The following is a 25,980-nucleotide window of genomic DNA, read 5'->3' as shown; positions in this document are numbered from 1 at the left end:
GACGCTGCTTTTATGACTCGAGCGAGGCGATGCAGTCCTGCAGGGTGCTCAAAGACCCGCCGGCAACAGATGACCCTCTGTGCGTGCAGCGGAACATTGCGTTGTCTGAGCAACCATATGGCAGCGCGGAACCGTTGCCAGACTGTGTGATCAGCTGCCGTCTCGACGTGGGACGTGACGCGCGTAGTTTTATCATGCTGATTAATGCAATACGTGCTAATCCCAGCCGCTTATCTGCGCCGCTCCATATTGAGCAGATCATGTAACGAGCAGTAGCGGTGCTCACCTCTTGCTGTGGTGCTCGATGGACCTTTTCCCATGCCTTTTGCCACGCAATGACGCGGCGAGTGAGCTGAGCATAGCCCTCGTCGCCCTCAGTGTCTTTGAGCCAATCTTGCGCCATGCCAAGCTTCTCGAGGCGATGCCAGCCGCGAAGACACAGCCAGAAGTCTTTGCGTACCTCCATCCGCCAAAGAACCAGTGGCTCGATGAGAGCGGGATCGATAGGCACGCCCGCTTGTGCTAAGAACTCGAGCACTCGGGTCTGATAGATCTCAGACTCGCCTGCCGCAGGATCGCCCATCCGGTGACCTAGCTTTTCCAACGGTCGTCCCTTCGCAAGCGTCGCTTGCTCTTGCGTCTCGAGCTGCCTGAAGAGCTCTTCACGTGCGGGCAGAATGTCTGGTCGAGCAATCGTCCATGCGACAAGGAGCGCTTGAACAGCATTGGAAAAGCGATACGAGTTTGCCATTGGGATGCCGATGAATGACAGCGCAGTGAGAGGATGAAGGGGCGAGAGTGACAAGGTGTGTTCCCACAACGGGCGCAAGTAGAAATTTGAATCGACCATACCATCCCAGCCGGGCAGGTCAAAGGCAGTATGTCTCTTGACAAGGCCGCCGGCTTCGAGGTAAGGATAGTGAATTTCGAAGCCAGTGCCCAGATAGATCGTGTCAACGCTGTGAGCCTATCAGCACGGCTCAAAGGGGCAGATCCGGAGCGTACTCATCCAGGCTTGAGCCATCAAGGAAGACAATGTACTCACGGGTGAAATGCGAGATCTTGACCTTGCGCTCAAAAGGCCACTGTGGAGATAGCTTCACGCTCGGGTTGTAAGAATGATAAACCTTTCGAGCATATCTTCGAATTTGAAGGGCGCCGTCAAGTCCACTTGGACCCGAACCGAGAACTAGCACGATTTGATCCTCGAAGTCTTGAGGCCCTCTGTATGCACCCGAATGCATGATCCTGCGTTGGTAAGCAGCAGATGGAGGCGTGCTGTCTAGCCAATCCTGCTCGCCCGGCCAATGCGGAATTGAGGGATAGTGGAAGTGGCCAGTCGCGACAATGACATGATCAAAATGCTCTGTCATTTCCCGTAGATTATCTGGCTTGTCGACATCGTCTTCGTCGTGCTTTGATGCAGAGCGTACCGCTGTTTGAGCAGGACTCGCGCCTTTATAAGGAGGATTATGCACAGTCGTCACTGCCCACTGGGTGCCCTACCAGATGACGCAATTGACTTTCGTCTGATAGCGCACAGATTTCTTCAGGGGATGCAAGATGAATTGCGCAGGCCGTGTGGCTGAATCTGTCTGTACATGATGTTGCGGCGGCAATGAAGATATAGAAGTCGCGCCAGTCTCGAGTGACTCTCGTGAAGCGGCCGAAGAGCCATCAGAGCTACAATACGGTGATGCCTTCAAGACAGTCTGGCCGGATGCTTCGAGGCTATAGATGCGTGCATAGTCTTGCAGGTACCGCAGCACTTTGGAATGATGCGGGAATAGATCTGTACCCTTGGGGAATGGCAGATCCGGATAGGTCATCATGTTGACCGGCGTATTGGCGCGTAAGTCTGGATAGATACCGGTCATGGGCAAGTCTGGAGCAGGTCTGATGTGCTCCTCTGGCAGCCATACACCGCCGAGCGCTTCCCTTCCTTCATATATGACGACATCGTAGTCTCGTCGCAGCTCTATCGGCAGATCTTGCAAAGTCTTGACAGCTACAAGGCCTGCCGACCCGTAGCCGATGACGCAAATCCTCTTGGTCATTGCGCCAGCTGCTCAAATTTGAGGTAGTTCATGATGGGATTGTTCGACGAGTTCCGCGATGTCGCCATCGTTCTACGCGCGCGCGAACAAGAACAGGGGCATTTACATAACAAACAACATGACAACAGATCAGCCGTGCTCTAGTCTTCGTCTTCAGTCTCAGTCTCGTCATCGTCGATCTTTGAGTGGATTGAGTTGGCCGCGCCATTCGTCGTACCATTGCTTTTGGCTTGAGAAGAGCCAGTGGCTCTTGCCTGCGAAGACAGGCTGCGTAGGCGCGGAAGATCGTCTACATTTGGCAGCTCCTCATCAGAGTCGTCATTGAGTTTCATGATCTCGTCTGTGTCGGTACGTTGGGGAGGCCGGGGCCATGCCACAGCTTTGCCTTTGCCCTTGCGGTCGGCCAAGTTCTCTGCCTCTTGTGCTTCGGACTCGATGGCCTTTGCTTTTCTCTTGCTGGCAAACTTGGTCGAATCCGAAGCAACAAGCGTAGACTCTTCCTCCTCCTCTGTCTCGCTGTGGTCTTTATTGCGTAGCATCTCTTTGCGCTTGCGCTTGCGAGCCTTCTCTGCCTGTCGCTCTTCCTCTGAAGAGGCATATTCGATTGGATCATCGTCATCGACAAGCCAATCATTGTCACTTGTGTCGTCCCTACGGACGGGAAGAATCTCGTTTGCGTCAGATCGACGCGTTGCCCGTTCGGCGGCACCATTGCCGCTGAGTGTGCGACCTTGCCCTGCGACGCGACCTACAGCGCCGTCATCGTCATCGTTAGCTGCAGGCATACGGCGACGGCCACCGATTGGCATAGCGTCGAGTTGCTCGCGAGTGATACCAAAGAGCTCTCCAATCTCGCGTAGACGCGTCGTTTGTCGCTGTTGTATCGTGATGGCATTGGCAGTGCCTGCAAAAGCTTGGTTGACAATGGCTTCCTTGCGTTGCTGGATTTCGATAACACGCTGCTCGATCGAATTTTCCATCCTCATGTGGAAGATCTTGACATCGCGAGTCTGTCCGATGCGCCACACGCGGTCGACCGCTTGCGTTTCAATAGCAGACGCCCACCAAGGCTGTGCCCCAGTCAGCGCCGTTACAAGGTCTCGCACATCAACTCACGTCCATGAGAAAGCACTGCGAAGCAGCTGTCAGATTCAGCCCGAGAGAGCCCACTTGTAGCGAGAGCAGCATGACAGTGACTTCGTCATCACTCTGGAAGAGATCGATCGTTTGCTCGCGGGTCTGCTGATCCATAGTGCCATCGATTCGACAGTATGCAATCTTGATCCTGTCGAGCTGTTTCTCGATGATGTCGAGGTGTGACGTCCATTGCGAAAAGACGAGCGACTTGATCGTCGGATCGTGTGCTGTGGTGGTCAGGATCTTGGCGAGCTCGATGGCTTTGCAGGGCATACTGCCACTCATACCGTCGCCTTGCTGGGCAGTGTTGTCGCCTTCGCCGATCTGTGGGTCCTCGCCTTCGTCATCGGGAGGCAATTTGAGCAGGGAGTTCTTGCTGAGCTTGCACCGACAAGTTGGACAATCACGAGCTCGACCCGTCGTCGCTGCTGCATCGAGCCACTCCTCTATGCAAGCTGCACAGTAGATGTGAGCACAGGCAGTGATGGTTGGCTCGCGGCTATCGTTGCGCAGAGCATCTGAGCAGATTGGGCAGTCGAGATCCGGATAGTCGGCGAGTTGCTGGCGCAAGGTCTTCACGAGTTCCTTTCGCCGAGCGCCAGTAATTGCTATCCCACTGCCGTCTCCTTCGTCTAGCTCGCCACGCTCTACGGCGAGCGCGACGGCATTGGCTTCGTCTATCATGCTGCGAGGTACGAGGGCCGGATCGCATGTAGCCTGACGCAGTCGTAGTAGCCAGCTGAGCATCTGCATTTGATGATGCGTGCCGTCATCCCGCTGAACAATGACCTTGTAAGCAGCGCGAAAGCAAGCCTCGAGCTTGTCATATTGCACGCGATGCTCGTCCGAGACTGTCACTGTGTGATCGATGTATTGGATTTTCGGCAGCTGTACAAAGGGCTCGCCATTCTCGTCGCGCATCTCCTTTGAGCGTCGCAGCGTCGTCGAATCAACGACGGCTTGCAAGAGGCGACGTCCGGACTGCTGGCCCTTCTTGACGGGCCGCTCGATATGTCTGTTCCAAAGGTGGGTCTGGTCCAAAGCCTTGCATGAGCGGATGAATGAGACGAGCGAGCCCGTATCGGCCGTTCGATTGACGATGGGTGTGCCAGTCAGCACCCAGCGACGTTCGGCAACCAGCATGACCGCTGCTTCGTGCTTTCGAGTCGTATGATTGCGAATGATATGTCCCTCATCAAGAACGACGCGACGCCAAGGTGTTCGCAAAAGGGGCCCATTCTTCTGATCCTGCAGGTCCTCGCCCGTCTTGATCTTGTGCTTCTTCTTGGTCTTTTCGCTTTTGCGGCCGTTCTCGGATGCTAAAGTATCATAAGTCGTAATGACCACGTCGAACCGCTTGAGTGCTTTGCGGTCGTACCGTTCGTTCGAGCGATGGTGGACGCCAACTTTCAAGGTGCCTTTCTTCACGTGAGTCCTGATCTCTGCAAAAGTCACAATGTCAGCAGTTTGAAAGTCTTACTTGAGCGCACGCACGTTTTGTCCAATTGCTGATGACGCTCAGCGGACAGACGATGAGTGTACCGCCTGTATAGCGGTCGTCTAGCTCCTTCTCTTGAGGTTCGCCCAGCGCATCTGAACCATCAAGCTCGTTGGTGATCAGACTAAGGATCTGGATGGTCTTGCCCAAGCCAGGCGCATCTGCGAGAATGCCGCCTCGTCCGAGAGTGGGAGGTTCGCGTTGACACCAAGTCTTTTCGACCATCGAATTATAGAATACTTGGTCTTTGTCGTCAACGGTCGCGCGCCATAGCTGAACTGGCGCTCCGCCCACTTGGGGTACTTTCGGATGCTCCATCTGGGTCATCCAGCGCACGCCTTGCGATTGGTACTTGAGCAACTCGACACCGGGCTTGAGCTTAGGGGGCGAACGGACGAGTTCCGGCATATCGCCCAGATCACGATTGGCCGCGAAAAATTTGTCGAAGAGTGCGACTCGAGCGATGCCTTCCACGTTCGCATCTTCCTCGCCAGGTGCATTGAAGATGTCGGTAAGATCCTCTGGGTTGGCGGGCACGATGACTTCTCCATTCTCATCCGTCAGCGTTGCAGCTTGGCGGTTGAGAACCCTATGCAGATCATGCATCGTCATCGGCGGTGGGCGCACATGGTGGTCAAATATCTGGCCGCCGGGATAAGTCCGGATCCAGGCAAGGTAGGGCGACAAGACATCGGCTTGTGCGCCGACAAACTAGCTCAGCGTCAGCGTTCGCATATGATCTGATGATGGAAGGCTGACACTTATTAGGATGGAGCACTGGTTTGCGTTGAGATTACTAGCATGGCCACTTTCTTTAGCCCTGAGCTCGAAGTGACCGCTAGTATTGACAAGATTGATGCGATGGGCAAGGTCGCGATTGAGATAGCCAAGAGGTACATCAGGTTCAAGCAGGACAAGGACAGAATTATTATCGGCGCGATTATTAATGTCTCTCTTGATGATGAGATCCTGCTCCTGCTCGAGCAGATCTCGGCCGATGAAGCCATGGCAAGTGACCGTCGCTTCAACCTCAGCCAGCACAGTCTGTTCTGGCTCATCCTCGTTGTCTGAAACCACGTTCGAGCGCTTTGAGACGCTGGGCTTGTCTTCGTTCTTGACCTTTGACTTGACCTTGGGCTCAAACAGGGGTATGTCAATTCTAGCATCCGGCTGGCCTCCAGTGTGCCGATTCGGAGCGGACAAGGGACTGAGGCTGCTATTGTTACTTATGCTCGGCTTCGTATCGCGTGCACCAGCATCGAAACGTAGCAGCCGAGCTTTACGAGCGGCATCGTGATCAGGTGATGGCTTAGCTCGCGTCGTCGCAGAATTGATAACTTCTCGATAGGCTTGTTTAGTAGATTTGGAGCCGCTTGGGACAGCGTTTGACTGCGATCCGCGGCTGCTAGATGGTGCTGACACTTTTGATCTGACGTCTTCGTCATCTGACGAGGATATAACGATGATGTCGTTCGCCATCCCGACGTAGCCCTACAGATCGATGGGGGCTCGCTCTTGAGTTGCGTCGAAACGCGCTGCTTCTTTGTCGCCTGACTTCGATCTTCACTTCTCTCGGCGTGGCACCGAGGCTGTTGGTACAAGATTCGACGCTGAACAGATTGTACACAAGCAGCTTGAGCCTACGTGTTCCTGATTTTTCGAAAGTATACAATAGCAGTCGGCCGTGCTGCAGATGAGCGCTGAGGAGGGCCGGCTCGGGTCTCGGACCTCACGTTGCCGATCGATGAAGTCTTGTACCGAACCTTGCTATTGAGCGGCGCATCAGGCTGGAGTTGCTGGCTGGAGCGCTGTGGACCGCTGGAGCGACGCGTAGTCGATGTTTCGCGCAAATTTGCTGACCTGAAGCTCAAAGAGTCCCACAGTAAGTCAGTGCTCGCCCTCTTTGTCCCTCAGAAGATCCGGCGACGATGACTCTTGATGTTCGAAGACATCATTACCCTTATTGGCACCTCTTCGCCGAGCATGGCAAAAGCTTGACGCAAGTCAACTGCCAGCGCAATGACTATTTCACTTCCTGAGCCGTTCACTCTGCGAGTTGTCATCTACCCCTGCTGATCGGATCACAGTCACATGCCGCCGTGGCTACCTCACGTCGATCCGCAGCTTCTGCCGCAGATACTGCACCTCGTGTTGGCATCATCCGACGAGAAAGCGTCTGAAGAGTCGTTTGCTGCCAAGAGGCCATACGAGGTCAAGGAGATAGCTGGCAAGGGCAAAGGATGCATAGCTACCCATTCCATCAAGCGTGGGAGTGTGATACTGAATGAGAGACCGCTTTTGGTCTGGCGTCAGCAATTGTCCCCTGACGAGGCTGAAGACCTCGCCAGCACGCTCGATGGCGATGTGCTCGAGATCTTGGCAGACTTGTCCGATAGCGCAAAGGAGTACGAGCCTGACTTGCACCCTATCTTGGCTATACGCGCGACCAATGCTTTCAACGTCGAGCTGCCACCCCTGCCTGCCTCATTGAAAACGCCAACTCATCTGAAGCAACTGGCCACTCACGCGTCGATGCTGTTCCCAGACGTAGCGAGGCTCAACCACTCCTGTTTGCCCAACGCAGATCACTGTATCAACTGGTCAGATCTGTCAATGACGGTCTACGCCACGAGCGATATTTCGCCAGGTGACGAGATCCTGATCGAGTACACATCCGCACTCATTCAGGCCGACAGAGCGAGGCGACAGGAAAGACTGCGAACGATGTTTTACTTTCAATGTCGTTGCGACGCATGTGCATTGGACGACATCGCCGGACAGGCTAGCGATACACGCAGGGAAGAAATCGATCGATGCATAAAGTCGATCGATGAGGATCCCAGGGACCGCCCGAAGGTGCTCGAGATGCTGGGTAGGGTGCAAGAGCTCATCAAAGCAGAGGGCTACCGTGCCATGCCCGAGTTCGACTCGCCTGCCGTCTCGACGGCGTTCACGATGTATGCCACCCGTTTTGGCAAATCTTGATCTAGCGATTGCGATCCTCGTCCAATGCTTGGCGAGAAGCAATAGAGGCAGCGCTCGATCGTAGCTCGATGCCCGCGGCGTCTTCGAGGAGCGGCACGGACTCTCTGTCGCCCACAACGCCCAGATTGCGCAGACCGAATCCGCCAATGAGCAGGCTGAGCGAAGCTACTCCGACACACACCCATGCGGCCGCACGATAGCCCGTCAAGAGTACTTCTGGACTGCTCTCGGTCATGTCGGGATGCTTCCGGAGGAACTTGGTCGCAATCGCGGACGAGATGGTCGAGGTGACGGCGAGGCCGATAGATGTAGCTAGTCTCGACGAGACCATGAACAATGCACCCGCTGCCATTGAAGATCAGAGACTGTATGCGTGCATGTTCGAAGCATACCTAGCGATTGCAACGAGCGGTCTGTCGATTTGGAGATCTGAATCGAGGCAACAGTGTAGGTCAGGTCGGGCGCTGGTATGAGCAACATGATGACGAGCAACATCGCCAGATAGGACAAATTGACATCGATCAAGCCAAAGATGATGGCCGCTGCTGTCGAAAGCACAGTGCCCGCAATGACAAGATAGATACCCTTGACACGAGCGAGCAAGACGCCGCCGAGGACGTTGTAGAAGATCCCGGCAACGACCATGGGAGCAAAGCGGAGCGCTGTACCGATGGGGCTGTACCCTTTGTAGGTCTGCAGATACAGATTGAGGTAGTATTGCAAGACGTTGAAGCTCCAGATGATGCCAAAGACGACAAAACAGACGACTGCGAAATGCGGCTTTGTCCAGATGCTGAGGTACATCAGCGGCACGCCGCCCGATCGCTCTACCCGGCGTTCCCAGTAGACAAAAGCGAATAGCAAGACGACGGAGATGGGGAGCAAGGCGGAGACAAAGGGTGCACGCCAGCCAACGACTTGACTCTCCGTCAATGCAAAGACGAGCATGGCCAGGCCTGAAGTCGAAAGAGCGGCGCCAAGCCAGTCGATCGACTTGCTCGCACCTTGTTCTTCTGTCGGGTTGGGCGGCAATACAAAAAAGGCAGTGATGCCAAAGAGAGCGGTCAAACCAGCTTGCAGATAGAAGACGGAGCGCCAAGAAGCAGGCGTGTCGGTGAGGATAGCACCTCCCACGAGCCCAAGAATGAAGCCAGAAGGCTGGCCGCTCCCCAGAACGGCATAGGCTGTGTTCTTCTTCTGGCCCGGTGTGAAATAGGCACCGAGTATGCCGAGGGCAGCAGGTGTGTTTGCAGCTGCACCGAGACCGAGAACAGCAGAGACCAAGATGAAGGAAAGCCCGTTAGGACTGAGCCCGACGACGAGTGAGAAGAGGGTGTAGTGAGCAGTACCGATAAGGAACAAGAGTCGGCGTCCATACACATCCGCCAAACGACCGAACAGGATGAGGAAGCAACCGAACGTGAGCGAGTAGAGTGACACTGGCCATTGCAGTTCGGACTCTGTCAGCTTGAGATCGCGCTGGACTGTGGGCAGCACGACGGTGACGGCTCCGTTGTAGAAAGAGTTGATAAACGTCACACCCGTCGTTACTGCAACGATGCCTGCTTCTTTCGCTGTCCACTTGGCCGTCGTACGTGCCGGTCCATCGCTCGGACTGGCTCGGCTCGTCTGCGTGGCAGCTTCCCGCCTCTGACTCGACATGCGCCGTGGCCAAAGAGGCAAACAGGCAACGACGCGATCGCGATAGGAACCAGATCATCCTCGACAGGCTGGCAAAGGCTGGACCACGACACCGGCTGAGATGTCAATTGCGCCACGGACATTGGTAGCGCTCGATGGCGTTCGCTTGTATCATCTCGTCGGACCTCATCAGCTGCCGCTCCACCCTGAGCCAGGCAAGCTTGAGCTGCTCCAGAGCGAACCCTCGGCGCTAGAGGGTCGCAAGACATCGTCACTCTTCGTTCGGATGGACAAGCTCGTCTTCCCTCTCAACGCGCAGGGCGCCAACACCGTCAAAGGTGCTCAGACGCCCTTCTTCACTCATGCTGATCACACGGACACGCTGCTCTTTCCCGCGCCCCTCGCTCTCCTCGATGCCCTGCCGGACAATGCGACAGCTCCTGTAGCTTCCAAATCGGGTCAAGGCATCGCAAAGGATCTGCAGAAGTATGCAGCTGGTTTCATCCGTATTCAATTATCGCCAACGACCAGCAGAGAGGATCGCGACCGACTAGAGGATGTCCTCATCCGGCTAGGATTGCTCGAAACGGGCGTCGTAGCGGGTGCAGACGAAGTTGCTAGATCGCTATCAGAGTCTTGGTCTGCTCTTGCATCGCGATTGACTGCGACAACTGCTACGCATACGTCGGATGCGCCAGCGACCGACGCGCCTGTTTCTGTGCCTGCGTCGACCAAGTCCGCCGCCGATACGGTGCAAGGCGGTACAGCCAGACTAGCAACGTTTGCAGGCGAAGCGCAGCAAGCGATCACAGGCGCTGCGGTAGCCATCGGCTCAGCCGCTACGTCGCTCGTCGCACCTGCAGACACCTCAGAGGGCAAAGAGAGCAAAGAAGCAATCAAAGCCAGAGCGGCAGAAGCGACAGAGACAAAAGATCTCGCTGCCGATAGCATTGCAGAGGATCCGACATTGACGGACAAGGCCAGAGAGGCAGCTTCGCGAACGGGTCAGGCCGCCTCTGTGCTAGGCTCTGGCATCGCAGACGGCACCACATCGCTCGCTTCGGCTGTATCAGATTCGACGTCTCGCTATACAGAGCACCACTACGGCACAGAGGCTAAAGATCTTGGTTCCAGCGTGGCTCGTTCAGGTGCGTATCGGCCTCATCTCGCGAGCCTCGACTGACTCCCATGTAGGTGGCAACGTCGCGACAACTGCGGGTAACGCCGTTCTGGGAACATCGGTTGTGGGTCATGCCGCAGCTGCGACGTACGGTGCCACTTCGGTCGATCCAAAGGGCGAGCGCGAGACAGATGAAGATATTGATGCAGACGGCATGCAGTCGGTGCAGCTCTGATGCTATACTCGAAATCGTACGTGTATATTGTTGTAGGGTAGGAGCCAGAAGCGCTTCTCGTCATTGGCCTTCATGTGGATCATTCAAGACTATCGCACAGGCAAACATGTGCAGTCGAGTCGCGCCTCGTGCCGCACGCGTCTTCGATGGCTACCACAGAGTTCTGGAGTTCTGAGGGCGCGAACGAAGTTGGGCAAGTCGCGTACAGCGTACAATTTCTACCGGCCCATTCGGCGATGACGAGCTGACGACGTGCCTGTAAAGTAAATGGCAGCCCGCCGTTCGTTCGACGATGAATCGGCGTACGATGCAGCCAGCGACAGAAGCGCTGAGGTCTTCCAGAGCTTTCGCGAGTTGTCGCCAGCGCCCCAGAGTTCAGCTGTGTTTCGTCGGCTAAGCTCGCAGGCACCGCCGCACAGCTCACGCCTACTCACTGGTCAGTCTGATATCATTTTGCGTCCTACGTCGGCTGACTTTGCTGGCATGCTGTCAGACTCGTCAGACAACGACGTGTACACACAACCAAATCTTGGTTCGCATGGTGCCCAAGCCCTTGGCAATGGCATGGGAAGTCTCGCGGCGGAACTAGCATTCGCATCCACAGATGTTCGAAGAAGATCAAGTAGTCGAGGTAGTCTATACGACGAATTAGGCATTAATGCGCCCGATTTCTCTATTTCCTTCACCAGCTCTCGCGAGGATCAGCCTGAAGATCCGGAACGAGAACAATGTGGCAGTCGAGTTCCTTCACAGCTTGGTATAGGCTGGGGTCACATCGACGCAATACGAAGCACGTCGGGGGGCTCGACTGCTCTATCGTCCTACTACGACGAACCGTCGCATGACGAAGATGACGATCATCCTGGTTGCTCACATACGCCAGACGACCAGCTTGAGCACGATCGTGAGAAGCTCATCCGCGCTCTGCAAGCTCAGGCATCATTCGCTGAACGATTGACGCGGTATTTCGACGAATCGAGTGAAGATCCTCAGCCCAAGCTAGAGCGAAGCGTCACGCAGCTGCTGGGTCAGTTGCGAGAGTCCAGAACTGCACGTGAATCGGAATACTCCTCAACTATCAGTTTAGCAAGTACAATGGGCCTTCCACGCACTGCCTTCAGCCGGCAGGCAGTCATATCCCGTGCTCCCCCGATCGATTGCGCAAACGTGTCCATCGGGGCAGATGAGAGCACGTTGGGCAACACCAGCTTGCTGTCTTCGACCTCGCTCGAAGCAGACGCACATCTTTTTGCATTTGCTGAACTGCAACCTGTCTTTGCGGCTCTCGCAGACCTTCGCCTCGATACACAAGATGCCAGTTCGAGCTTGTCAACAGTACACGAGACGTTGCAAGAAGGATCCACTCAACTGGCAGAAGCAAAGCGAGAGCTGCGTAGAATGGACAAGTTGGTTTCGAAAGAATCCAGCGAGCTTCAAGCCCACCTCGAGCTGCTCGACCGACTTGATGCGCAGCGCGAAATCGTAGAGGGACATGCTCATGTTTCCTACAGCGATCGTATCCGCAGAACCACGAGTGAAGCCCTGGCGAGCCTCTCTTGCGGTGCTCAGAAGCTGTAAGCCGCTGCTACTCAATTTACCTTGTACTGTACTGGGCTCACGCAACGCGAGCAGGCATGGACACATGAGCCAGATGGAGAATATGCTGCAGACGTTGACGATGTGAGGTTTGTCGAGCTGACGACGCAAGTCAGAATGTTGTTGTGTTCAATGAGCAGTCGGCCAATCAGAATTCGCGCGACGCGATTGCCGGCTTCGTCCATCACGATCACGCCAGACATCTCGCGTGTGCACCGACCATTCGAGGAATGTCATCAGCCAGAGCTGCAGCGTTATGCTGTGCGCCGACTGCTAGCTTGAGCAGATTGAGTGTCCGGCCAAGCGTCGATGCCGCTACTCAGGCTCTCAGGCGGCCTAAAACCCAGCAGTCACTAGGAGGCAGATCTCGAGCGTTCTCCAGCACATCAGCCCCGATCGCTACATCTCGAGACCGCCGTTTGGCCAGATCTTATGTTGGAAGAGCATCAGCAAGCAGGCCGAGCGCGATCAGGCGATTTGCGACTCATGCGGACAGCGAACTCAGCCAGGAACAAGTCACCGAGCGAGTCGAAGAATCCGACATCGAGCGTGCTCAGGACGAGTGTGATGGTCTGTCTCGGCTTACTATGCCATACATAAGTTCACATGGTGGGATTGACAGTATGCATCGTCGGAGGCGGCCCAGCTGGTCTGTCGGCGGCAATTCGCATCAAGCAGCAAGCGGCAAAAGAGGGCAAGGAAGTGAGAGTCGTCTTGCTTGAGAAGGGAGGCGAAGTGGGCGCCCATATTCTGTCAGGCGCCGTCATCGAGACTCGGTCTCTGGAGGAGCTCTTCCCGGACTGGAAGGAGAAAGGCGCGCCACTTTACCAGCCTGCGCTGAAAGACTCGATGCACTGGCTCACCTCATCATCGTCAATCCCAATCCCACATCCACCTCAGATGAACAACAAAGGCAACTACATTATCTCACTCAGCAAATTGACGCGATGGCTGGGAGAACAAGCCGAAGAGCTCGGCGTTGAGATCTATCCAGGTTTCGCAGCCGCATCCGTGCTGTACACGGAAGATGGCAAGGGCGTTCGGGGCGTCGTGACCAATGAAATCGGGCTCGACAAGGCAGGCAAGCCGAAAGACTCCTTTGAGCCAGGTATGGAGTTCCTGGCTCGCGTTACTCTGTTTGCCGAGGGCGCAAGAGGACCGCTGTCTCGCAAAGTCATCGACAAGCTCGGCCTGAGAGAAGGAAAAGATGCCCAGACATACGGACTGGGCATCAAGGAAGTCTGGAAGGTCAAGCCAGAGAACCATCAGCCGGGCAATGTCGGACACACACTGGGCTGGCCGCTAAGCAAAGACACATACGGCGGCTCATGGACATATCACCTAGAGGATGGTTATGTGTCTATCGGTTTGGTCATTGGTCTTGACGTGCCGAATCCATACGTCTCGCCATTCAAAGAGTTCCAGCGTATGAAGCACCACCCTCACTTTGCAAAATTGCTAGAAGGTGGCGAATGCGTCGCATATGGCGCGCGAGTGCTCAACGAGGGTGGCACGCAAAGTATACCGAAGCTGACGTTCAATGGTGGTGGTATCATCGGCTGCTCAGCCGGCTTTGTCAACGTGCCCAAAATCAAGGGTGTGTCCTTCAGTAATTGCTGTGCGTATTTAGCTGACTGTGACATCGCTAGGCACGCACACTGCGATGGGCAGCGGTATTCTAGCCGCAGATGCAGCATTCGAAGCAGTCACTGCGGCGCAAGAGACCAATGGGGAGGAGATCGCGCCCATCTCGATTGATTCGTACCAGACCGCATTCGATAATTCGTGGATCGCCAAGGAGCTGTATTCTGTCCGCAATCTTCGTCCTTCGTTCCACACCCGCGCTGGCGTCTACGGCGGTGTGATGTATTCAGGCATCGACGCTTACTTGCTCAAGGGCCGAGTACCTTGGACGTTCCACCACCCTGGTCCGGACTCTGAGCAGACTCGGCCAGCGAGCGATTTTAAGCCTATTGACTATCCTGCACCCGACGGCAAGCTGTCATTCGATCTACTCACATCAGTCTCGCGTACTGGCACGAATCACGCGGAAGATCAGCCGATCCATCTTGGCATCACCGACAAGCATGCTTATGTCGAAAAGGCCGTTGGCAAGTTTGACGGCCAACTCAATAGACTGTGTCCGGCGGGCGTCTACGAGTTCCTCGACGTCGCAGAAGAGGGTGGCGATGAGGATGCGTGTGGCAAGCGCTTGCAGATCAATTCGCAGAATTGTATTCACTGTCAGACTTGCGCTGGCTTCGGCGTTGACTGGGTTCCTCCAGAGGGCTCAGGTGGACCTAGTCAGTCTTCTTACGCATCACACTCTTCCTCTCACTGATGCAAAAGAGATCGCAGAGTACAGCATGACCTAGAGATAGCCTTTTGTTGTCATCAACGCGCACATGCAATGTGTGCACCACAACTACTGTTTGGGAGGCATCAGGAGGCATCAAGCCATTCATGCGCATAATGGGAGCATAGTCTCAGTCCGAGGCTACTTGCTGATCAGCAAAATTGTCAGCGTAGTCAAGTAGGACTCACGGCAGGATACGCCAGGTATCAAATAGCCAGTCGAACGATCAGAGCAGTCACTCTGCGCATCTCCACAAGGCTCTCCATTGTAAGGTCCGCCAACGCAGTGGCCCATAAATCCATCTGCGGTAATCGTTAAGGCCGCCTCACTACGTACATCTGCCTCACCATCATCGGCGATCTGACTGTTCGTCGCGACAAACAGTGCGCACAGCGACAGGACGAGGATCGTCTTGAACATCTTGGGCTTGAGGCAGGCTTGCTTTCGATGCGCGAACTGATGTCAGGAAAGCGGTAGCAATGTTCCGCGGGTCTCAAACGATGTCCAGACGGATCCGAGAAAGGAGCATAAGGCCGAGCGCGGGCGGGATGGCAACAGGATGCATTGGAAACAGGGTCGAATTAGCTGGTCGGGAAGCATTCTGGCAACATCTTGCAGACGCGAATCATCTTGTCAAAAGTATCGAGATCTGAGATACTATCAGCGCTATCGCTTGCAAACGTGAGTGTACCGACCAAGGGTTGCGCCGCGATTGAAGCTTGCGAGCTCCTTGACCGAATTGGGAGCTTCATCGACTTTGGCAATGACCATGACGTAGTCGTCTGCCCAATGCGAGTCCTGCCTCTCCGTCTCGGTGAATGAGTACGATGAGGTGCTCGAGACATACCCTGTTGAGCCGCACTGTGACTTGTCCGTGATCTGTCGCCTCTAAAAGAGCGACATCCCCCTCGAGCTTTATCCTTCTTCCAACGAGGCGAACCGTCCGGCCGACTGCACACACATAAGATTAAGACGTGTCATGCAGTTATGACGCCGACCATAGTCCGTCAGCATGGCGCTGTTGACCAGCGGTGTCACTGCTGCCATCTGTGCCGGAGAGTGGAAGACGCGGAAAAGCGCGACGCGACGGAACTATCGAACGAATGGTGGCGACAACAGAGATCACAGAATGGAAGACAACACTTGTATGCTCGTTTCATCAACAGGACAATCTTCGAGCAGCAGGTCCAGAGCAGCTTTGCCTGTTTGCGGATCCATCATCTTGCTCACGAGGCGAATGAGCGCGTCGCCCGTCACACTCGCGCACTTGATGAGTTCGAGCGATGCCAATCTGTCGCATCTCCTTCCTAGCGCTTGTAGGCCCTGATCGTCAAAGACACTGCTGGGGCCAATCGCAAATCGCTTGAGCTGAATACGGCATTTGAGTAGATTAGCGATATCGCTGCCAGAAGTGCCACTGTGAAACAGCTCGAGACACTCGAGCTGGAGACATCGAGATAAGACAGAGGTGATAGGCGGGTATCGATCACGCGAGATATCTGCCGGCTCGAGTGCACGCTCCGAGAAAGCTTTGAGGCTCGCGGGCAGACCAGTGACATTCTGACGGGAGACTTTGACGACTTCTAAATTCGTGCACAAGCTTAGGTCAAGATTGACCATCCGGCTCGCATCCTGCTGTAGGGCGTCGACATCAAGCAGTCGGAGGCTAGGCAATCGAACTGGTCGACTAGCAGTAGAGAATTCTACATCGAGCACGCCGCTGATGTCGAGCAGATTCATGCGAAGGCAGACATCAGTAAGCTGATCGAAGAAGCCATTCGGCACCTTTCTCGACAGATATATGGGTCGTAGCCCAACTCGACGTCTATTACGCGAATTTTACGAATAGGATGTCTGAGAATCTGCGAGCCTGACTTGAAGGGAACCTTGAGATGATACGTTGGCGACATGGCGCTCGAAGGCGAAGATCCTTATGCAGCTCAGCATGCACGTTCGAGTGGCACTGTGTGAGAGCGTTCTGCAGGATCCGCTTTGCTCTTGCCAGGTCGCCATGTTCGCGCGTGATTTCTGCAGCTCTCTTGTAGCCCTGACATACGCCGCGATCAGATGATGATCGTACCATTTGCAGAGCCGAACCAAGGGCTTATCGGGCGCTAAGCGGATCATGACCTGCGCATCTTCGAAAGCGCCCACGAGATCGAGGGTAGCAATCTTTGCCGTCGCGCGCAGATCAAGAGCCAAAAAGCTGCGTGGGTCGCTCGTATTGATGCTGTGAAGAACACTGAGGACCTTGTCGTATTCTTGCGCCGCCAATTGACGTTTTGCAGCGGTCATGCCGTCGTCCTCATCCCATCTGAACGTCCTGTTTCTTTAGGTTTCGCATATTCACTGGCGGGCGCGCGAGTGTGGTGTGGCAGCAGTCGGTTTCGTCTGAGAGAATCAAGTAGATGTGTCAACGTGCTTACGCGACAGCTGTTCGACGATCGAAACAATCTGGCAGCATGGCAAGAGTGATCTACTGGTTCCGCACCGACTTGCGGCTGCATGACTCCCCTGCGCTACAAGCAGCTCTCGATCTCAAGCCGGATGTCCTCTTCCCCACCTGGTGCTTCGATCCGCGCTATGTCTACGAGCAGCGAGTCGGTCCCAATCGATGGAAATTCTTGCTCGAGTCAATGAGTGATACCTCAGCTGCCATCACGAAAGTCAACCCCAAATCTCAGCTGTTCGTCCTGAGAGGCCATCCTACCACGATTTTGCCCGCATTATTGCGAAAGTGGAAGTGCGTCCTTCTACACGGCTTGTGCGATCATCAGACTTATGGGACGATCGCAGGATATCCGACATCGTATGGGAGAAAGATGACGATCCCTATACAATGGAGAGGGACAAGGCAGTTGAAAAGTTGGCCAAAGACGCCGGCGTCAAAGTTCACGTCGTCCATGGCCATACGCTGTATGATGCAGAAGCGATAGAGGCCAAGACCAAAGGGAAGCCATATGTATCATACGGACCGTTTGTCAAGATTCTGGAGGGTCTGCCTCAGCCGCCCAGACCCATCGATGCGCCTAGCTCGCTACCCAACCCGGGTCCAACTGACTTGGCTGATCTCAAGCGATCAGAGCACTCTGTGGATACCTGGAAGAAGAATGACAACAACGCAGAGAACAGGGATGGAGAGGACAAGATATATGCTTCGTTCACTGGACCAGATGGGAAATTCTCTGTTCCGACCATGGAAGAGCTCGGCATGGCGAAAGCGACGGGCATCCATCCGGGCGGCGAGACAGAAGCGCTCAAGAGGTTGGAAGCTTACATGAAGGACAAAGAAGCCATCATCAACTTTGAGAAGCCAAAGACAAACCCGGGGGCATTTGATCCTGCAGCGACGACTGTTCTCTCGCCTTACTTAAAGTTCGGCGCCTTGTCCGTCCGGACATTTTACTGGCGTTTACAGGATGTGGTGAAGGGCACAAAGCATACCCAGCCGCCTGTCTCACTTATCGGTCAATGTCTGTGGCGAGAGTTCTTCCACTACAACATGCGCGTGACGCCCAACTGGCACGAGATCAGAGGGAACCCTATCTGCAAGTATATCGACTGGAGGCTAGACGATCGGTACGATGACAAGGGCGAGCCGATACCTCGTAGCGAATGGAAGCTTTCAGACGAAGAGAAGGAGGCTGAAAAGGTTCTCGAGGCATGGACTCACGGGCAGACCGGCTTTCCCTGGTATGCTCTGATCGTATGCATGCACGCTCACTCACTTACTATCTTTGCTACAGGATCGATGCCATCATGCGACAGCTCAAGATGCACGGCTGGATACATCATCTCGCACGGCATTCAGTCGCCTGCTTCCTGACGAGAGGCCACGCGTATATCTCCTGGGTGCGAGGCAAAGAAGTGTTCGAACGGTGGCTTATCGATCACGATCCTGCCATGAACACGGGCAACTGGATGTGGCTCTCTGCGTCTGCCTTCTACTCGCAATGGTTCCGCGTATACGGCATGGCGTATGGCTCGAATTGGGACAAGTCTGGCGCGCTCATTCGCGAATTCTGTCCAGAACTCAATAAGCTGCCGGACAAATATATTTATGAGCCATGGAAAGCGCCGGTCTCGGTCCTCAAAGAAGCAGGTGTGACGCTGGGCCAGACATATCCCAGGCCGATCTTTGATGACAAGGCAGCCAAGGCGGAAACGCAGGCCAAGATGAAAAATGCGTATCATGTGAATATCCATGGCGATCACGAAGCTGTTCTGAACGGCACTGCTGCCAAGATGCTGAAGGAAGGAGCAGCTGCGGCTGGTGACGGCGAGGAGTCTGAGAGCAAGTCACCGAGCAAGAAGCGCAAGCCAGACAGCAAAGGAAAGGATGGCTTGAAGCAGCCTAAGCTCAAGATGAAGTAACCCGTTGGTTGGCAATTGATCATGCATTGTTGGAATTAGTATACGAGCACATCTAGCAGGCTGATGAGTGTATTGATCTACGCTCTTGTCAGCCTTGCTGTATGCCGAAGGAAGCAAAGACTTGCCTGATCGAAGCGATAGTCGTCTTGACCTGGCAGTAGGGTCGTCGTGTAGAGCTGCGAAAAGGGATGCTGAGGCCAACCGGGTCCTTTCCAAGGATCGTTGACGAAGCGAACCCAAGCAGCAGCCATGAGCAAATGTCGTCTATCGCGCAATCCGTTCTCCCCAAAGACAGTCGCAAGATCGATGCTGTGCGGCGTGCCGAGGTAGAAGAGATCATAAGCCGCAAACAGATAGGTCCACGCAGGCACGCCATGAGCCTGAACGAGTCGAGTGTGTGCCCTGCGAGGTGCAACAAAAGCGAGATCGCCCAGGAATGATGCCAATCGCTTGGACTGACCTGTCCCGACAGCGTAAGAGTTGCCGGTGCCGTAAGGCGACCCTATATCTGGATTCTGTGGATACGTCTTGACGATAGTATCGAGCTGATCTGGCGTCAGATGGGGAAAAGTCCCGGTAAGGTATCGTTTGAAACTGCCTTCGCTCGTGATATTGGTGTTGTATGCGAACAATGTGCCCTCGTCTGTGTTTGTGCCCGACAGTACCGGTACTTTTGAAAACTTGCCGGCCTTGAACAGATCAAAGGGGAGGCCAGAGAAGAGCTTGTCGTCGGGCCGCGGTATGGCGGGCAGCTCGAGGGCATGCTCTGCAGTGAAGATGAAGGGCAGCTCATTGACAACCTTTGACAAGGTCGAAAGGGGCACTTCGCGTAAGCAGACGATGGGGTCCTTTGCTCTGTCGCAGCCTGTACCTGCAGCGATGGTGTCGAAATGCTTCTGACCCATTGCAACGTCACCAGCCTGTACAGCAGTACCAGACTGCTGGATGATGGCTCGAAAGAGCGTGCCTTGATTGCCCCCGTTGAGCAGAGTGTGATAGCCGATCGAAAAGGCGCCAGCGGATTCGCCTTGTAAGGTGACTTTGGTTGGGTCACCGCCGAACGATGTGATGTGTCGTTGGATCCAATGAAGCGCTTCTCGCTGATCGAGTAGACCGAGATTGGCAAGACCTGCCTCTTTTATCTGCTGACCAGCTGGCCAGCCATAGAACGACAGTCGATAATTGATCGCAATGAAGATAATCGGAGTCTGTTCTTGGATAGACACTTTGATGATGCGTGAGCCATCATGATCATTCTTGCTACCGATCTGCCACCCTCCTCCGTGAAAGTACACAAGTATGGGCAAGGCTGATGTCGCTGTTGTGCCTGCAGGACGGACGATGTCCAATTTCAAGCAGTCCTCGATGCCTACTGTCCATTTGGGCATAAAGGGTGTGATGATGTGATTGATGGTCCTTCCACCGTCCGCTGGTACTTGTCCGATACACTGCGTCTTCTTCGCGACTGACGCATCAAACGCGGTTCCGAGAGGTTTGGCGGGTACGGGCGGCCTGAACCTGTTGAGCTGGGTGGCTGCATAGCTTGATCAGTCCGAGCTCGACGCGACGAGTACTTGCACGGACGTGGTGAGGCGTAGGGTAGATCGTAGAAGTACTCGAGCCCTCGCTGCGCAAGACCGGTGATAGTCGTTTGGCCGTCGATGACCGACACCGTTGAATGAATTGCACCACAGTGTCTGAGCAAAGAGCTGGCTGAGACGCAGAGGAAGACGATCTGATCACATGAGGGCTTCCGCATGATGGACAAATGCTCAGGCTGAGGGACAGTAGCCAAAAAGGCAGCAGGGCCACGCCGTCCGCTTAAATTTTGCGCGTCGCTGTCGCCAGTCAGTCACCTTTGCCCACCTCAGACATGGCGTCCACAGGTCCTGTAGCCGCAAGGCGCAATCAGAAGCAATTCCAGGACAAGGAGAAGGGCATGGAAGTCAGACAGTCCAATCTGACGGCGGCCAAAGGTAAAACACAAAAGCTCTCCACGTCTCTGCCACTTGCTCATTGCGGATGATCGTACAGCTGTTGCAAGCTCAGTCAGAACCTCGTTAGGGCCTAGAGGGATGGACAAGATGGTTCGCGAAAGGCTTCATCACCTCGAAGTGGAGCTGAGACGTCTACGTCTTTGAACAGATCACGACAGCTCAAGGGGAAGTGATCATCACCAACGACGGCGCTACCATCCTCAAGCATCTGGGCGCGCTCCATCCTGCTGCCAAGATGCTCGTCGACCTGTCTGCCGCGCAAGACATCGAAGCCGGAGACGGCACGACCTCTGTCGTCGTCCTCGCAGGCAGTTTCCTCGCGGCTGCAGAAAAGCTGCTTGCAAAGGGTTTGCTCACGCTCGTACTACTTCTGCGCAACTGACTGACGTACGTGCAGGTATACATCCCATGATCATCTCTGAAGCATTCTCTCGCGCGGCTGACAAGACGATCCAATACCTCGAAGAAATCTCGACGCCCGTTGATCTCGCAGACCGCGAGAGCCTGCTACGCGCCGCTGCGACTAGTCTCAATTCAAAGGCGAGGCGTAGCGTCTTGTGGCACACCATGTTGCTGATCACGGCTTTCGTCATCGCAGATTGTGTCGCAGTACTCATCCATTCTCTCGCCGATTGCAGTCGACGCTGTCAAGCGCTTAGTGACGAGCAAGAGCGACAATGTCGACTTGCGCGATATCAGAATCGTGAAGAAAGTAGGCGGTACGATCGATGACACCGAGCTTGTCGACGGCGTCTTGCTTCACCAGAGCGTCATCACAGAGGGCGGCGGCCCTACACGTGTAGAGAAAGCAAAGATTGGTCTCATTCAATTCTGTCTCAGTGCTCCCAAGCCAGACGTTCGTCGACGGAACGTCTAGGAGTACTTCCCCCAACTGATGTTCTTGTTGAACAGATGGACAATCAGATTGTCGTCAATGATTATCGACAAATGGACAAGATCCTCAAGGAGGAGCGACAATACCTTCTCAACCTCGTCAAAGTCATCAAAAAATCAGGCTGCAATGTACTTCTCATTCAAAAGAGCATCTTGAGGGATGCAGTCAATGATCTATCGCTCGCTTTCCTCGCCAAGCTCAAGATCATGGTCGTCAAAGATATCGAACGCGACGAAGTCGAGTTCTTGTGCAAGTCGATGGGCTGCAAACCGATTGCCGATATCGAGGCTTTCAGCGAAGACAAGCTAGGTCAAGCCGATCTGGCTGACGAAGTCTCGAAGAGTGGCGCCAAGGTCGTGCGGATTTCGGGCATCAAGAATCCAGGCAAGACTGTCAGCATCCTCTGCACGGGCGCCAATTCGCTCGTTCTCGAAGAATCAGAACGCAGCTTGCACGATGCACTCTGTGTTGTACGCTGCCTCGTCAAAAAGCGGTCAGCAGTGCTGTCTCGAGCTCATGACCTGAGCTGAAAATCTCGATTCCGACAGGGCTCTCATTTCTGGTGGTGGCGCACCCGAGATCCATGTGTCCAGATTGTTAGCACAGCACGCTCAGACACTCAAGGGACTCGAAGCATACTGTTTCCAAGCGTATGCGGAGGCGCTCGAAGTCATTCCCACAACGCTAGCCGAGAACGCCGGACTCAATCCGATTGCGATTGTGACAGAGCTCAGGAACAGGCATGCCATGGGCGAGCGGAGCGCAGGCATCAACGTTCGCAAGGTCGTCATGATCAGCTGACAGTATGCAATCGCTGACGTTGTTGCAGGGGCTGGTGGGCGATGTGCTCGAAGAGAATGTGTTGCAGCCTTTGCTGGTCAGCACAAGCGCCATATCACTTGCGACGGAGACTGTCGGCCTACTGCTACGTCTCGACGAGTGCGTCTCTGATAATACATTGGCGTTCTGGAGGCTGACTCGGAGACCAGCTACGTTCCGACCAGATAAAAGTGCAACAACAATGCAAAAGGGAAACAAATGTACATGTACACGATTAGAGATGCAACAAAAGTCGTCAGGCATGCTCTAGCTGAGCGTCGGATCGAGTGAGAAGAGCTCGTCGCGTATAACCGATCTCGCGACTGCGTCGGTCTCTTTCGTAACTAGTGCTACAATTTTCTGTCCCATCAGGCAATAGACATCAGCTCTGAGACGCTCGTGCTGATGTCTGACGGACCTTGAGCTTATTGTCTGCTTTCTGAGCAGTCTCTACGAGTGTGCTGTTCAGTCCAGGCGGCTGAGGGAAGCCGCTGCTGGTGATTGTGAATTGCGGCGAGGTAGGCGAGCCAGTGCTGGCGCCATTCTGATTTGGGGTAATGTACGAGTTGATGCGTTCGTAGATCTTGACGAGGATGTCGCAAAGTGCCAGGAAGACTTGGAAATACTCTAGCTCGAAGGGCTGTGGCGGTATCAGCTGAGTTGCTTGCAGAGTAGCAAGTATTCACAATGTTCATGGCGTACAAGTACGAGTCGTCATCATACGAGCCCCCGCCCGGTATCTTCGCTTTGCCCTTGCCTTTGAGCAGTGATTTCTGTGATGTCACAGCACGTTCAGCGACGGATGTGACGTTCGAGACAAAGGCAATCACCATTCGGGGACGATTACCGCCGCTGCCGCTAGATAAATCGTCGCCCTGGGCTTCGTACTCGTTGACAAGAGCCAAGAGCGCCCTGAGGAAGTCGGCAGGGACGTTGGTATCGATCAGGGTAGCGAGCGATGTGCCAAGCACGAAGAACTTATTCGACCTATCTCTGCCTCGTGAGCTCACTCCTCATCGTGCTGGTAAGGCGCAAACCTCTTGGCCAGCAGAGCAGGATCCCCCGCACCCCTCTCGAGGTCCTCCTTCTGTAGCAAGACAGTATCAAACCAGTGCACCTTGCCCATGTAGACCTGCTTGAGATAGTTCCACGTCGTTATGCGTTTCTGGATCGTCTCCCTCAACGCGACGAGGTTCTGTGCAGAGGCGGGCGTGCCGGAGGGTACTGCCGTGTGCGGTGGAGGTGAAGCTGCTCCGTACAAAGTACTGCTGTCTGAGTAGTCCAGTGAGGAAGGGGCAAAAGAAGCAGCGTGGCTCGACTGAGGCGTGCCAGAGCCCGACTTGGCCGTCATCGAGTCTCTATCGCCGTTAGCCCCCGGCAGTCCGGGCACGGATCCTAGAGGCTTTGCCAGGCTCCCCGGAGCGTACTGTGACTTTCGTCGAGTGAGCCCGCCTGAAGTGGCAGCGGCTGAAGTGCGTCGCTCGAGTAAAGGCACTTTGGTGCTACTCTGCGGTCTTGTCGAGCTCGGCATGGCATTTGCCGTTGGCGAGAAGGTGTAGCCCGACCCTGGCTGACCGGACATGGCTGAAGTCCGCCTGATGAGAGGGTCTAGCGGGGCAAGGCGTAGGCCCTTCTGGGCAAACAGTGCGCGCGACACCGCGACGAGTAGCCCGACCTGAAACAAGGTGATGCAATGTGCGCCTGTGCGACGACAGACGAGCGCAATCCTCTGTTCAGCATGTAGCGCACTCGTGCCGGCACACCCGTCCCTGCTCGCTCGCCGAATATGGCACGCACGCTCAGATCAGCGGACTCGAGCGAGCTCCTCTGCGACAACTGCCTTTCCGGCAGGCGTGCGGATCTCTCGCAATAGCTCTGCCCATCTGAGCGGAGCAATCAGACGATCTGAAGCGGCTCTGCTCACGCCGGGCACGCGTGCGCTCATCGAACAAGGCTACATTGCCCAAGTCAGCTCCTTGCTGCATGCTGAACGCGCATGAGCTCACGCAACGGCTTGCCAGTCTGCTTCGGGACTATGGACCCTGCTCACGCCGGCGCTGCGTATACTGCAAAAGATCGAGAGGATCATCGACGAGGAAATGATTGCGCTGGGCGCAGATAAAGTGGCCATGCCGGCATTGCTCAAGCAGAGCCTGTGGCAACGTAGCGGGCGGTACAAGCCAGGTGCAACCAATCGAGAACTCTTGCAAGTACATGATAGGAAGGGACAGCATTGGATACTCGGGCCAACGCACGAGGAAGAGATCACCGAGCTCGTAGGCCAACGAACGCTGACGCACAAGTCGCTCCCCTTGCGATACTATCAGATAGGTACGCTCATCTTGTACCTTATCGCGTGTGCTCACTGCGTTCCCAGGCCGCAAGTATCGTGATGAGGCTCGTCCACGGGGCGGACTACTGCGCAGCAAGGAATTCGTCATGAAGGATCTGTATAGCTTTGACAGCTCGGTCGAAAGCGCGACCATCACATACGAAGCCGTGCTCGGAGCTTACAAACGTATCTTTGATCGACTCGATCTGACACGGCACGGTATCGTCATGGCTCGAGCAGACAGCGGCGAGATTGGCGGCTCGCTCTCTCACGAGTGGCATCTCTTGCATGCGTCAGGCGAGGACGATGTCCAGCTGTGCTCGGCGTGTCAGTACGCTGCCAATGTCGAGTTCGGTGACAAAGATGCAGGACAGAGCGAGTGCCCCTCTTGCGGTTCAGGTCGTCTTACAACCGAACGGGCCATCGAAGTCGGACATACGTTCTTCCTGGGCACACGATACTCTGAGCCGCTCGGTCTGAAATTTCACGATGCCGACAACACACAGAAGCACGTCCAGATGGGTTGCTACGGCATCGGTACGACGCGGTTGCTCGGCGTCATGGCAGAATTGTACCTCAAGGATCAGCGGTTCGTCTGGCCAAAGCACCTTGCACCCTTCTCGCTAGCAGTGCTACCCGTCAATAACGAGCTCGACGATTTGACGGCCACACTTCTGCATCGATACCATGCACTGGGGCAGGGCAGGGTAGACAAGAATGATATTGTCGTCAACAGAGACTATCAGACCGATCTGCGAAAGCGGACTGCTCAAACGGCAGTGCTGGGCTCGCCGACTACGCTCATAGTGCGCGACTGCGATGCCGATCGACTGGATATGAGTGTCGTACGGAGCGATGGCGTCGTAGAGGTGCGAGCTCGCTCCGCGAACGAGATCGACGCTGCACTGCTCGACCTGGTCAATGCAGTCTAGCGTTGC

General features: G+C 55.0%; 14 protein-coding genes across 14 annotated transcripts; 7 read left to right on the top strand and 7 right to left on the bottom strand.

Annotated features, from left to right (window-relative positions):
* Positions 1 to 10: 10 nt before the first annotated feature.
* Positions 11 to 2,057, bottom strand: L969DRAFT_46894 (uncharacterized protein; the record flags this gene model as incomplete). Its single annotated transcript, XM_014713910.1, has 3 exons — positions 11 to 959; positions 1,006 to 1,502; positions 1,542 to 2,057. 3 exons carry the CDS (start codon positions 2,055 to 2,057, stop codon positions 11 to 13), a joined length of 1,962 nt encoding a protein of 653 aa, XP_014569396.1.
* Position 2,058: 1 nt separating this feature from the next.
* L969DRAFT_355593 (uncharacterized protein) lies at positions 2,059 to 6,528 on the bottom strand. The gene is made up of 4 exons (XM_014713909.1): positions 5,452 to 6,528; positions 4,689 to 5,403; positions 3,174 to 4,636; positions 2,059 to 3,127 (listed from the first exon to the last, which is right to left on the bottom strand). Exons 1-4 carry the CDS (start codon positions 6,169 to 6,171, stop codon positions 2,198 to 2,200), a joined length of 3,828 nt encoding a protein of 1,275 aa, XP_014569395.1. The 5' UTR covers positions 6,172 to 6,528; the 3' UTR covers positions 2,059 to 2,197.
* Positions 6,529 to 6,783: 255 nt separating this feature from the next.
* L969DRAFT_93322 (uncharacterized protein) lies at positions 6,784 to 7,677 on the top strand (the record flags this gene model as incomplete). Its single annotated transcript, XM_014713908.1, has 1 exon — positions 6,784 to 7,677. The coding sequence occupies one exon, from the start codon at positions 6,784 to 6,786 to the stop codon at positions 7,675 to 7,677; it is 894 nt and encodes a 297-aa protein (XP_014569394.1).
* Position 7,678: 1 nt separating this feature from the next.
* Positions 7,679 to 9,339, bottom strand: L969DRAFT_93321 (uncharacterized protein; the record flags this gene model as incomplete). The annotated part of the gene is made up of 2 exons (XM_014713907.1): positions 7,679 to 8,022; positions 8,070 to 9,339. The coding sequence occupies 2 exons, from the start codon at positions 9,337 to 9,339 to the stop codon at positions 7,679 to 7,681; spliced, it is 1,614 nt and encodes a 537-aa protein (XP_014569393.1).
* A 100-nt stretch (positions 9,340 to 9,439) lies between these two features.
* On the top strand, positions 9,440 to 10,839 carry L969DRAFT_617555 (uncharacterized protein; the record flags this gene model as incomplete). The annotated part of the gene is made up of 2 exons (XM_014713906.1): positions 9,440 to 10,466; positions 10,513 to 10,839. 2 exons carry the CDS (start codon positions 9,440 to 9,442, stop codon positions 10,671 to 10,673), a joined length of 1,188 nt encoding a protein of 395 aa, XP_014569392.1. The 3' UTR covers positions 10,674 to 10,839.
* On the top strand, positions 10,629 to 12,452 carry L969DRAFT_355780 (uncharacterized protein). The gene is made up of 3 exons (XM_014713905.1): positions 10,629 to 11,109; positions 11,167 to 12,247; positions 12,306 to 12,452. The coding sequence occupies exons 1-3, from the start codon at positions 10,941 to 10,943 to the stop codon at positions 12,355 to 12,357; spliced, it is 1,302 nt and encodes a 433-aa protein (XP_014569391.1). The 5' UTR covers positions 10,629 to 10,940; the 3' UTR covers positions 12,358 to 12,452.
* On the top strand, positions 12,257 to 14,644 carry L969DRAFT_617551 (uncharacterized protein; the record flags this gene model as incomplete). Its single annotated transcript, XM_014713904.1, has 4 exons — positions 12,257 to 12,839; positions 12,892 to 13,866; positions 13,919 to 14,572; positions 14,628 to 14,644. The coding sequence occupies exons 1-4, from the start codon at positions 12,500 to 12,502 to the stop codon at positions 14,642 to 14,644; spliced, it is 1,986 nt and encodes a 661-aa protein (XP_014569390.1). The 5' UTR covers positions 12,257 to 12,499.
* A 12-nt stretch (positions 14,645 to 14,656) lies between these two features.
* L969DRAFT_102252 (uncharacterized protein) lies at positions 14,657 to 15,428 on the bottom strand. The gene is made up of 3 exons (XM_014713903.1): positions 14,973 to 15,428; positions 14,814 to 14,927; positions 14,657 to 14,766 (listed from the first exon to the last, which is right to left on the bottom strand). The coding sequence occupies exons 1-3, from the start codon at positions 15,043 to 15,045 to the stop codon at positions 14,756 to 14,758; spliced, it is 198 nt and encodes a 65-aa protein (XP_014569389.1). The 5' UTR covers positions 15,046 to 15,428; the 3' UTR covers positions 14,657 to 14,755.
* L969DRAFT_46373 (uncharacterized protein) lies at positions 15,207 to 16,535 on the bottom strand (the record flags this gene model as incomplete). The annotated part of the gene is made up of 6 exons (XM_014713902.1): positions 15,207 to 15,274; positions 15,321 to 15,423; positions 15,473 to 15,576; positions 15,624 to 15,717; positions 15,790 to 16,410; positions 16,458 to 16,535. The coding sequence occupies 6 exons, from the start codon at positions 16,533 to 16,535 to the stop codon at positions 15,207 to 15,209; spliced, it is 1,068 nt and encodes a 355-aa protein (XP_014569388.1).
* Positions 16,536 to 17,071: 536 nt separating this feature from the next.
* Positions 17,072 to 19,142, top strand: L969DRAFT_59737 (uncharacterized protein). Its single transcript, XM_014713901.1, has 3 exons — positions 17,072 to 17,368; positions 17,422 to 18,318; positions 18,372 to 19,142. Exons 1-3 carry the CDS (start codon positions 17,088 to 17,090, stop codon positions 18,997 to 18,999), a joined length of 1,806 nt encoding a protein of 601 aa, XP_014569387.1. The 5' UTR covers positions 17,072 to 17,087; the 3' UTR covers positions 19,000 to 19,142.
* On the bottom strand, positions 19,007 to 20,814 carry L969DRAFT_72226 (uncharacterized protein). Its single transcript, XM_014713900.1, has 3 exons — positions 20,584 to 20,814; positions 19,125 to 20,533; positions 19,007 to 19,076 (listed from the first exon to the last, which is right to left on the bottom strand). The coding sequence occupies exons 1-3, from the start codon at positions 20,756 to 20,758 to the stop codon at positions 19,035 to 19,037; spliced, it is 1,626 nt and encodes a 541-aa protein (XP_014569386.1). The 5' UTR covers positions 20,759 to 20,814; the 3' UTR covers positions 19,007 to 19,034.
* A 10-nt stretch (positions 20,815 to 20,824) lies between these two features.
* On the top strand, positions 20,825 to 23,082 carry L969DRAFT_354702 (uncharacterized protein). The gene is made up of 9 exons (XM_014713899.1): positions 20,825 to 20,975; positions 21,034 to 21,086; positions 21,145 to 21,343; positions 21,394 to 21,536; positions 21,595 to 21,852; positions 21,909 to 22,381; positions 22,440 to 22,674; positions 22,721 to 22,830; positions 22,881 to 23,082. Exons 1-9 carry the CDS (start codon positions 20,873 to 20,875, stop codon positions 22,897 to 22,899), a joined length of 1,593 nt encoding a protein of 530 aa, XP_014569385.1. The 5' UTR covers positions 20,825 to 20,872; the 3' UTR covers positions 22,900 to 23,082.
* On the bottom strand, positions 22,704 to 24,353 carry L969DRAFT_86013 (uncharacterized protein). The gene is made up of 5 exons (XM_014713898.1): positions 23,748 to 24,353; positions 23,541 to 23,697; positions 23,397 to 23,483; positions 23,129 to 23,350; positions 22,704 to 23,070 (listed from the first exon to the last, which is right to left on the bottom strand). The coding sequence occupies exons 1-5, from the start codon at positions 24,290 to 24,292 to the stop codon at positions 22,978 to 22,980; spliced, it is 1,104 nt and encodes a 367-aa protein (XP_014569384.1). The 5' UTR covers positions 24,293 to 24,353; the 3' UTR covers positions 22,704 to 22,977.
* A 15-nt stretch (positions 24,354 to 24,368) lies between these two features.
* L969DRAFT_72218 (uncharacterized protein) lies at positions 24,369 to 25,974 on the top strand (the record flags this gene model as incomplete). The annotated part of the gene is made up of 3 exons (XM_014713897.1): positions 24,369 to 24,677; positions 24,732 to 25,041; positions 25,088 to 25,974. The coding sequence occupies exons 1-3, from the start codon at positions 24,399 to 24,401 to the stop codon at positions 25,972 to 25,974; spliced, it is 1,476 nt and encodes a 491-aa protein (XP_014569383.1). The 5' UTR covers positions 24,369 to 24,398.
* Between the last annotated feature and the right edge of the window lie 6 nt (positions 25,975 to 25,980).

Source organism: Mixia osmundae (genome assembly GCF_000708205.1).
Source record: "Mixia osmundae IAM 14324 unplaced genomic scaffold scaffold_3, whole genome shotgun sequence".
In the NCBI taxonomy this organism is placed as follows: domain Eukaryota; kingdom Fungi; phylum Basidiomycota; class Mixiomycetes; order Mixiales; family Mixiaceae; genus Mixia; species Mixia osmundae.
Note: the sequence above shows the minus strand (reverse complement) of the source record. Positions and strands in the feature narration are given on the sequence as shown.

Excerpts from the sequence above, each read along its gene's own strand:
- L969DRAFT_355593 (XM_014713909.1), bottom strand. The coding sequence starts at position 6,171 with ATGGCGAACGACATCATCGTTATATCCTCGTCAGATGACGAAGACGTC. Across the intron at positions 5,404-5,451 it reads AGTGCTCCATCCTAATAAGT|TTTGTCGGCGCACAAGCCGA; the intron begins GTCAGCCTTCCA and ends ACGCTGAGCTAG. Across the intron at positions 3,128-3,173 it reads CGCAGTGCTTTCTCATGGAC|CCTTGGTGGGCGTCTGCTAT; the intron begins GTGAGTTGATGT and ends ACTGGGGCACAG.
- L969DRAFT_355780 (XM_014713905.1), top strand. The coding sequence starts at position 10,941 with ATGGCAGCCCGCCGTTCGTTCGACGATGAATCGGCGTACGATGCAGCC. Across the intron at positions 11,110-11,166 it reads CAGCTCACGCCTACTCACTG|ACTCGTCAGACAACGACGTG; the intron begins GTCAGTCTGATA and ends GCATGCTGTCAG. Across the intron at positions 12,248-12,305 it reads TCTTGCGGTGCTCAGAAGCT|GCATGGACACATGAGCCAGA; the intron begins GTAAGCCGCTGC and ends CAACGCGAGCAG.
- L969DRAFT_102252 (XM_014713903.1), bottom strand. The coding sequence starts at position 15,045 with ATGTTCAAGACGATCCTCGTCCTGTCGCTGTGCGCACTGTTTGTCGCG. Across the intron at positions 14,928-14,972 it reads CAGTCAGATCGCCGATGATG|ATGGATTTATGGGCCACTGC; the intron begins GTGAGGCAGATG and ends CGATTACCGCAG.
- L969DRAFT_59737 (XM_014713901.1), top strand. The coding sequence starts at position 17,088 with ATGGCAAGAGTGATCTACTGGTTCCGCACCGACTTGCGGCTGCATGAC. Across the intron at positions 17,369-17,421 it reads GCATTATTGCGAAAGTGGAA|GATATCCGACATCGTATGGG; the intron begins GTGCGTCCTTCT and ends GGACGATCGCAG. Across the intron at positions 18,319-18,371 it reads GGGCAGACCGGCTTTCCCTG|GATCGATGCCATCATGCGAC; the intron begins GTATGCTCTGAT and ends TCTTTGCTACAG.
- L969DRAFT_72226 (XM_014713900.1), bottom strand. The coding sequence starts at position 20,758 with ATGCGGAAGCCCTCATGTGATCAGATCGTCTTCCTCTGCGTCTCAGCC. Across the intron at positions 20,534-20,583 it reads TCTACCCTACGCCTCACCAC|CCACCCAGCTCAACAGGTTC; the intron begins GTCCGTGCAAGT and ends CAAGCTATGCAG. Across the intron at positions 19,077-19,124 it reads ACGACTATCGCTTCGATCAG|ATCAATACACTCATCAGCCT; the intron begins GCAAGTCTTTGC and ends ACAAGAGCGTAG.
- L969DRAFT_354702 (XM_014713899.1), top strand. The coding sequence starts at position 20,873 with ATGGCGTCCACAGGTCCTGTAGCCGCAAGGCGCAATCAGAAGCAATTC. Across the intron at positions 20,976-21,033 it reads CAATCTGACGGCGGCCAAAG|CTGTTGCAAGCTCAGTCAGA; the intron begins GTAAAACACAAA and ends ATGATCGTACAG. Across the intron at positions 22,675-22,720 it reads CAGGCATCAACGTTCGCAAG|GGGCTGGTGGGCGATGTGCT; the intron begins GTCGTCATGATC and ends ACGTTGTTGCAG.
- L969DRAFT_86013 (XM_014713898.1), bottom strand. The coding sequence starts at position 24,292 with ATGTCCGGTCAGCCAGGGTCGGGCTACACCTTCTCGCCAACGGCAAAT. Across the intron at positions 23,484-23,540 it reads GCGGTAATCGTCCCCGAATG|AAATCACTGCTCAAAGGCAA; the intron begins GTGATTGCCTTT and ends GTGACATCACAG. Across the intron at positions 23,071-23,128 it reads AAGCAGACAATAAGCTCAAG|AAAATTGTAGCACTAGTTAC; the intron begins GTCCGTCAGACA and ends CTGATGGGACAG.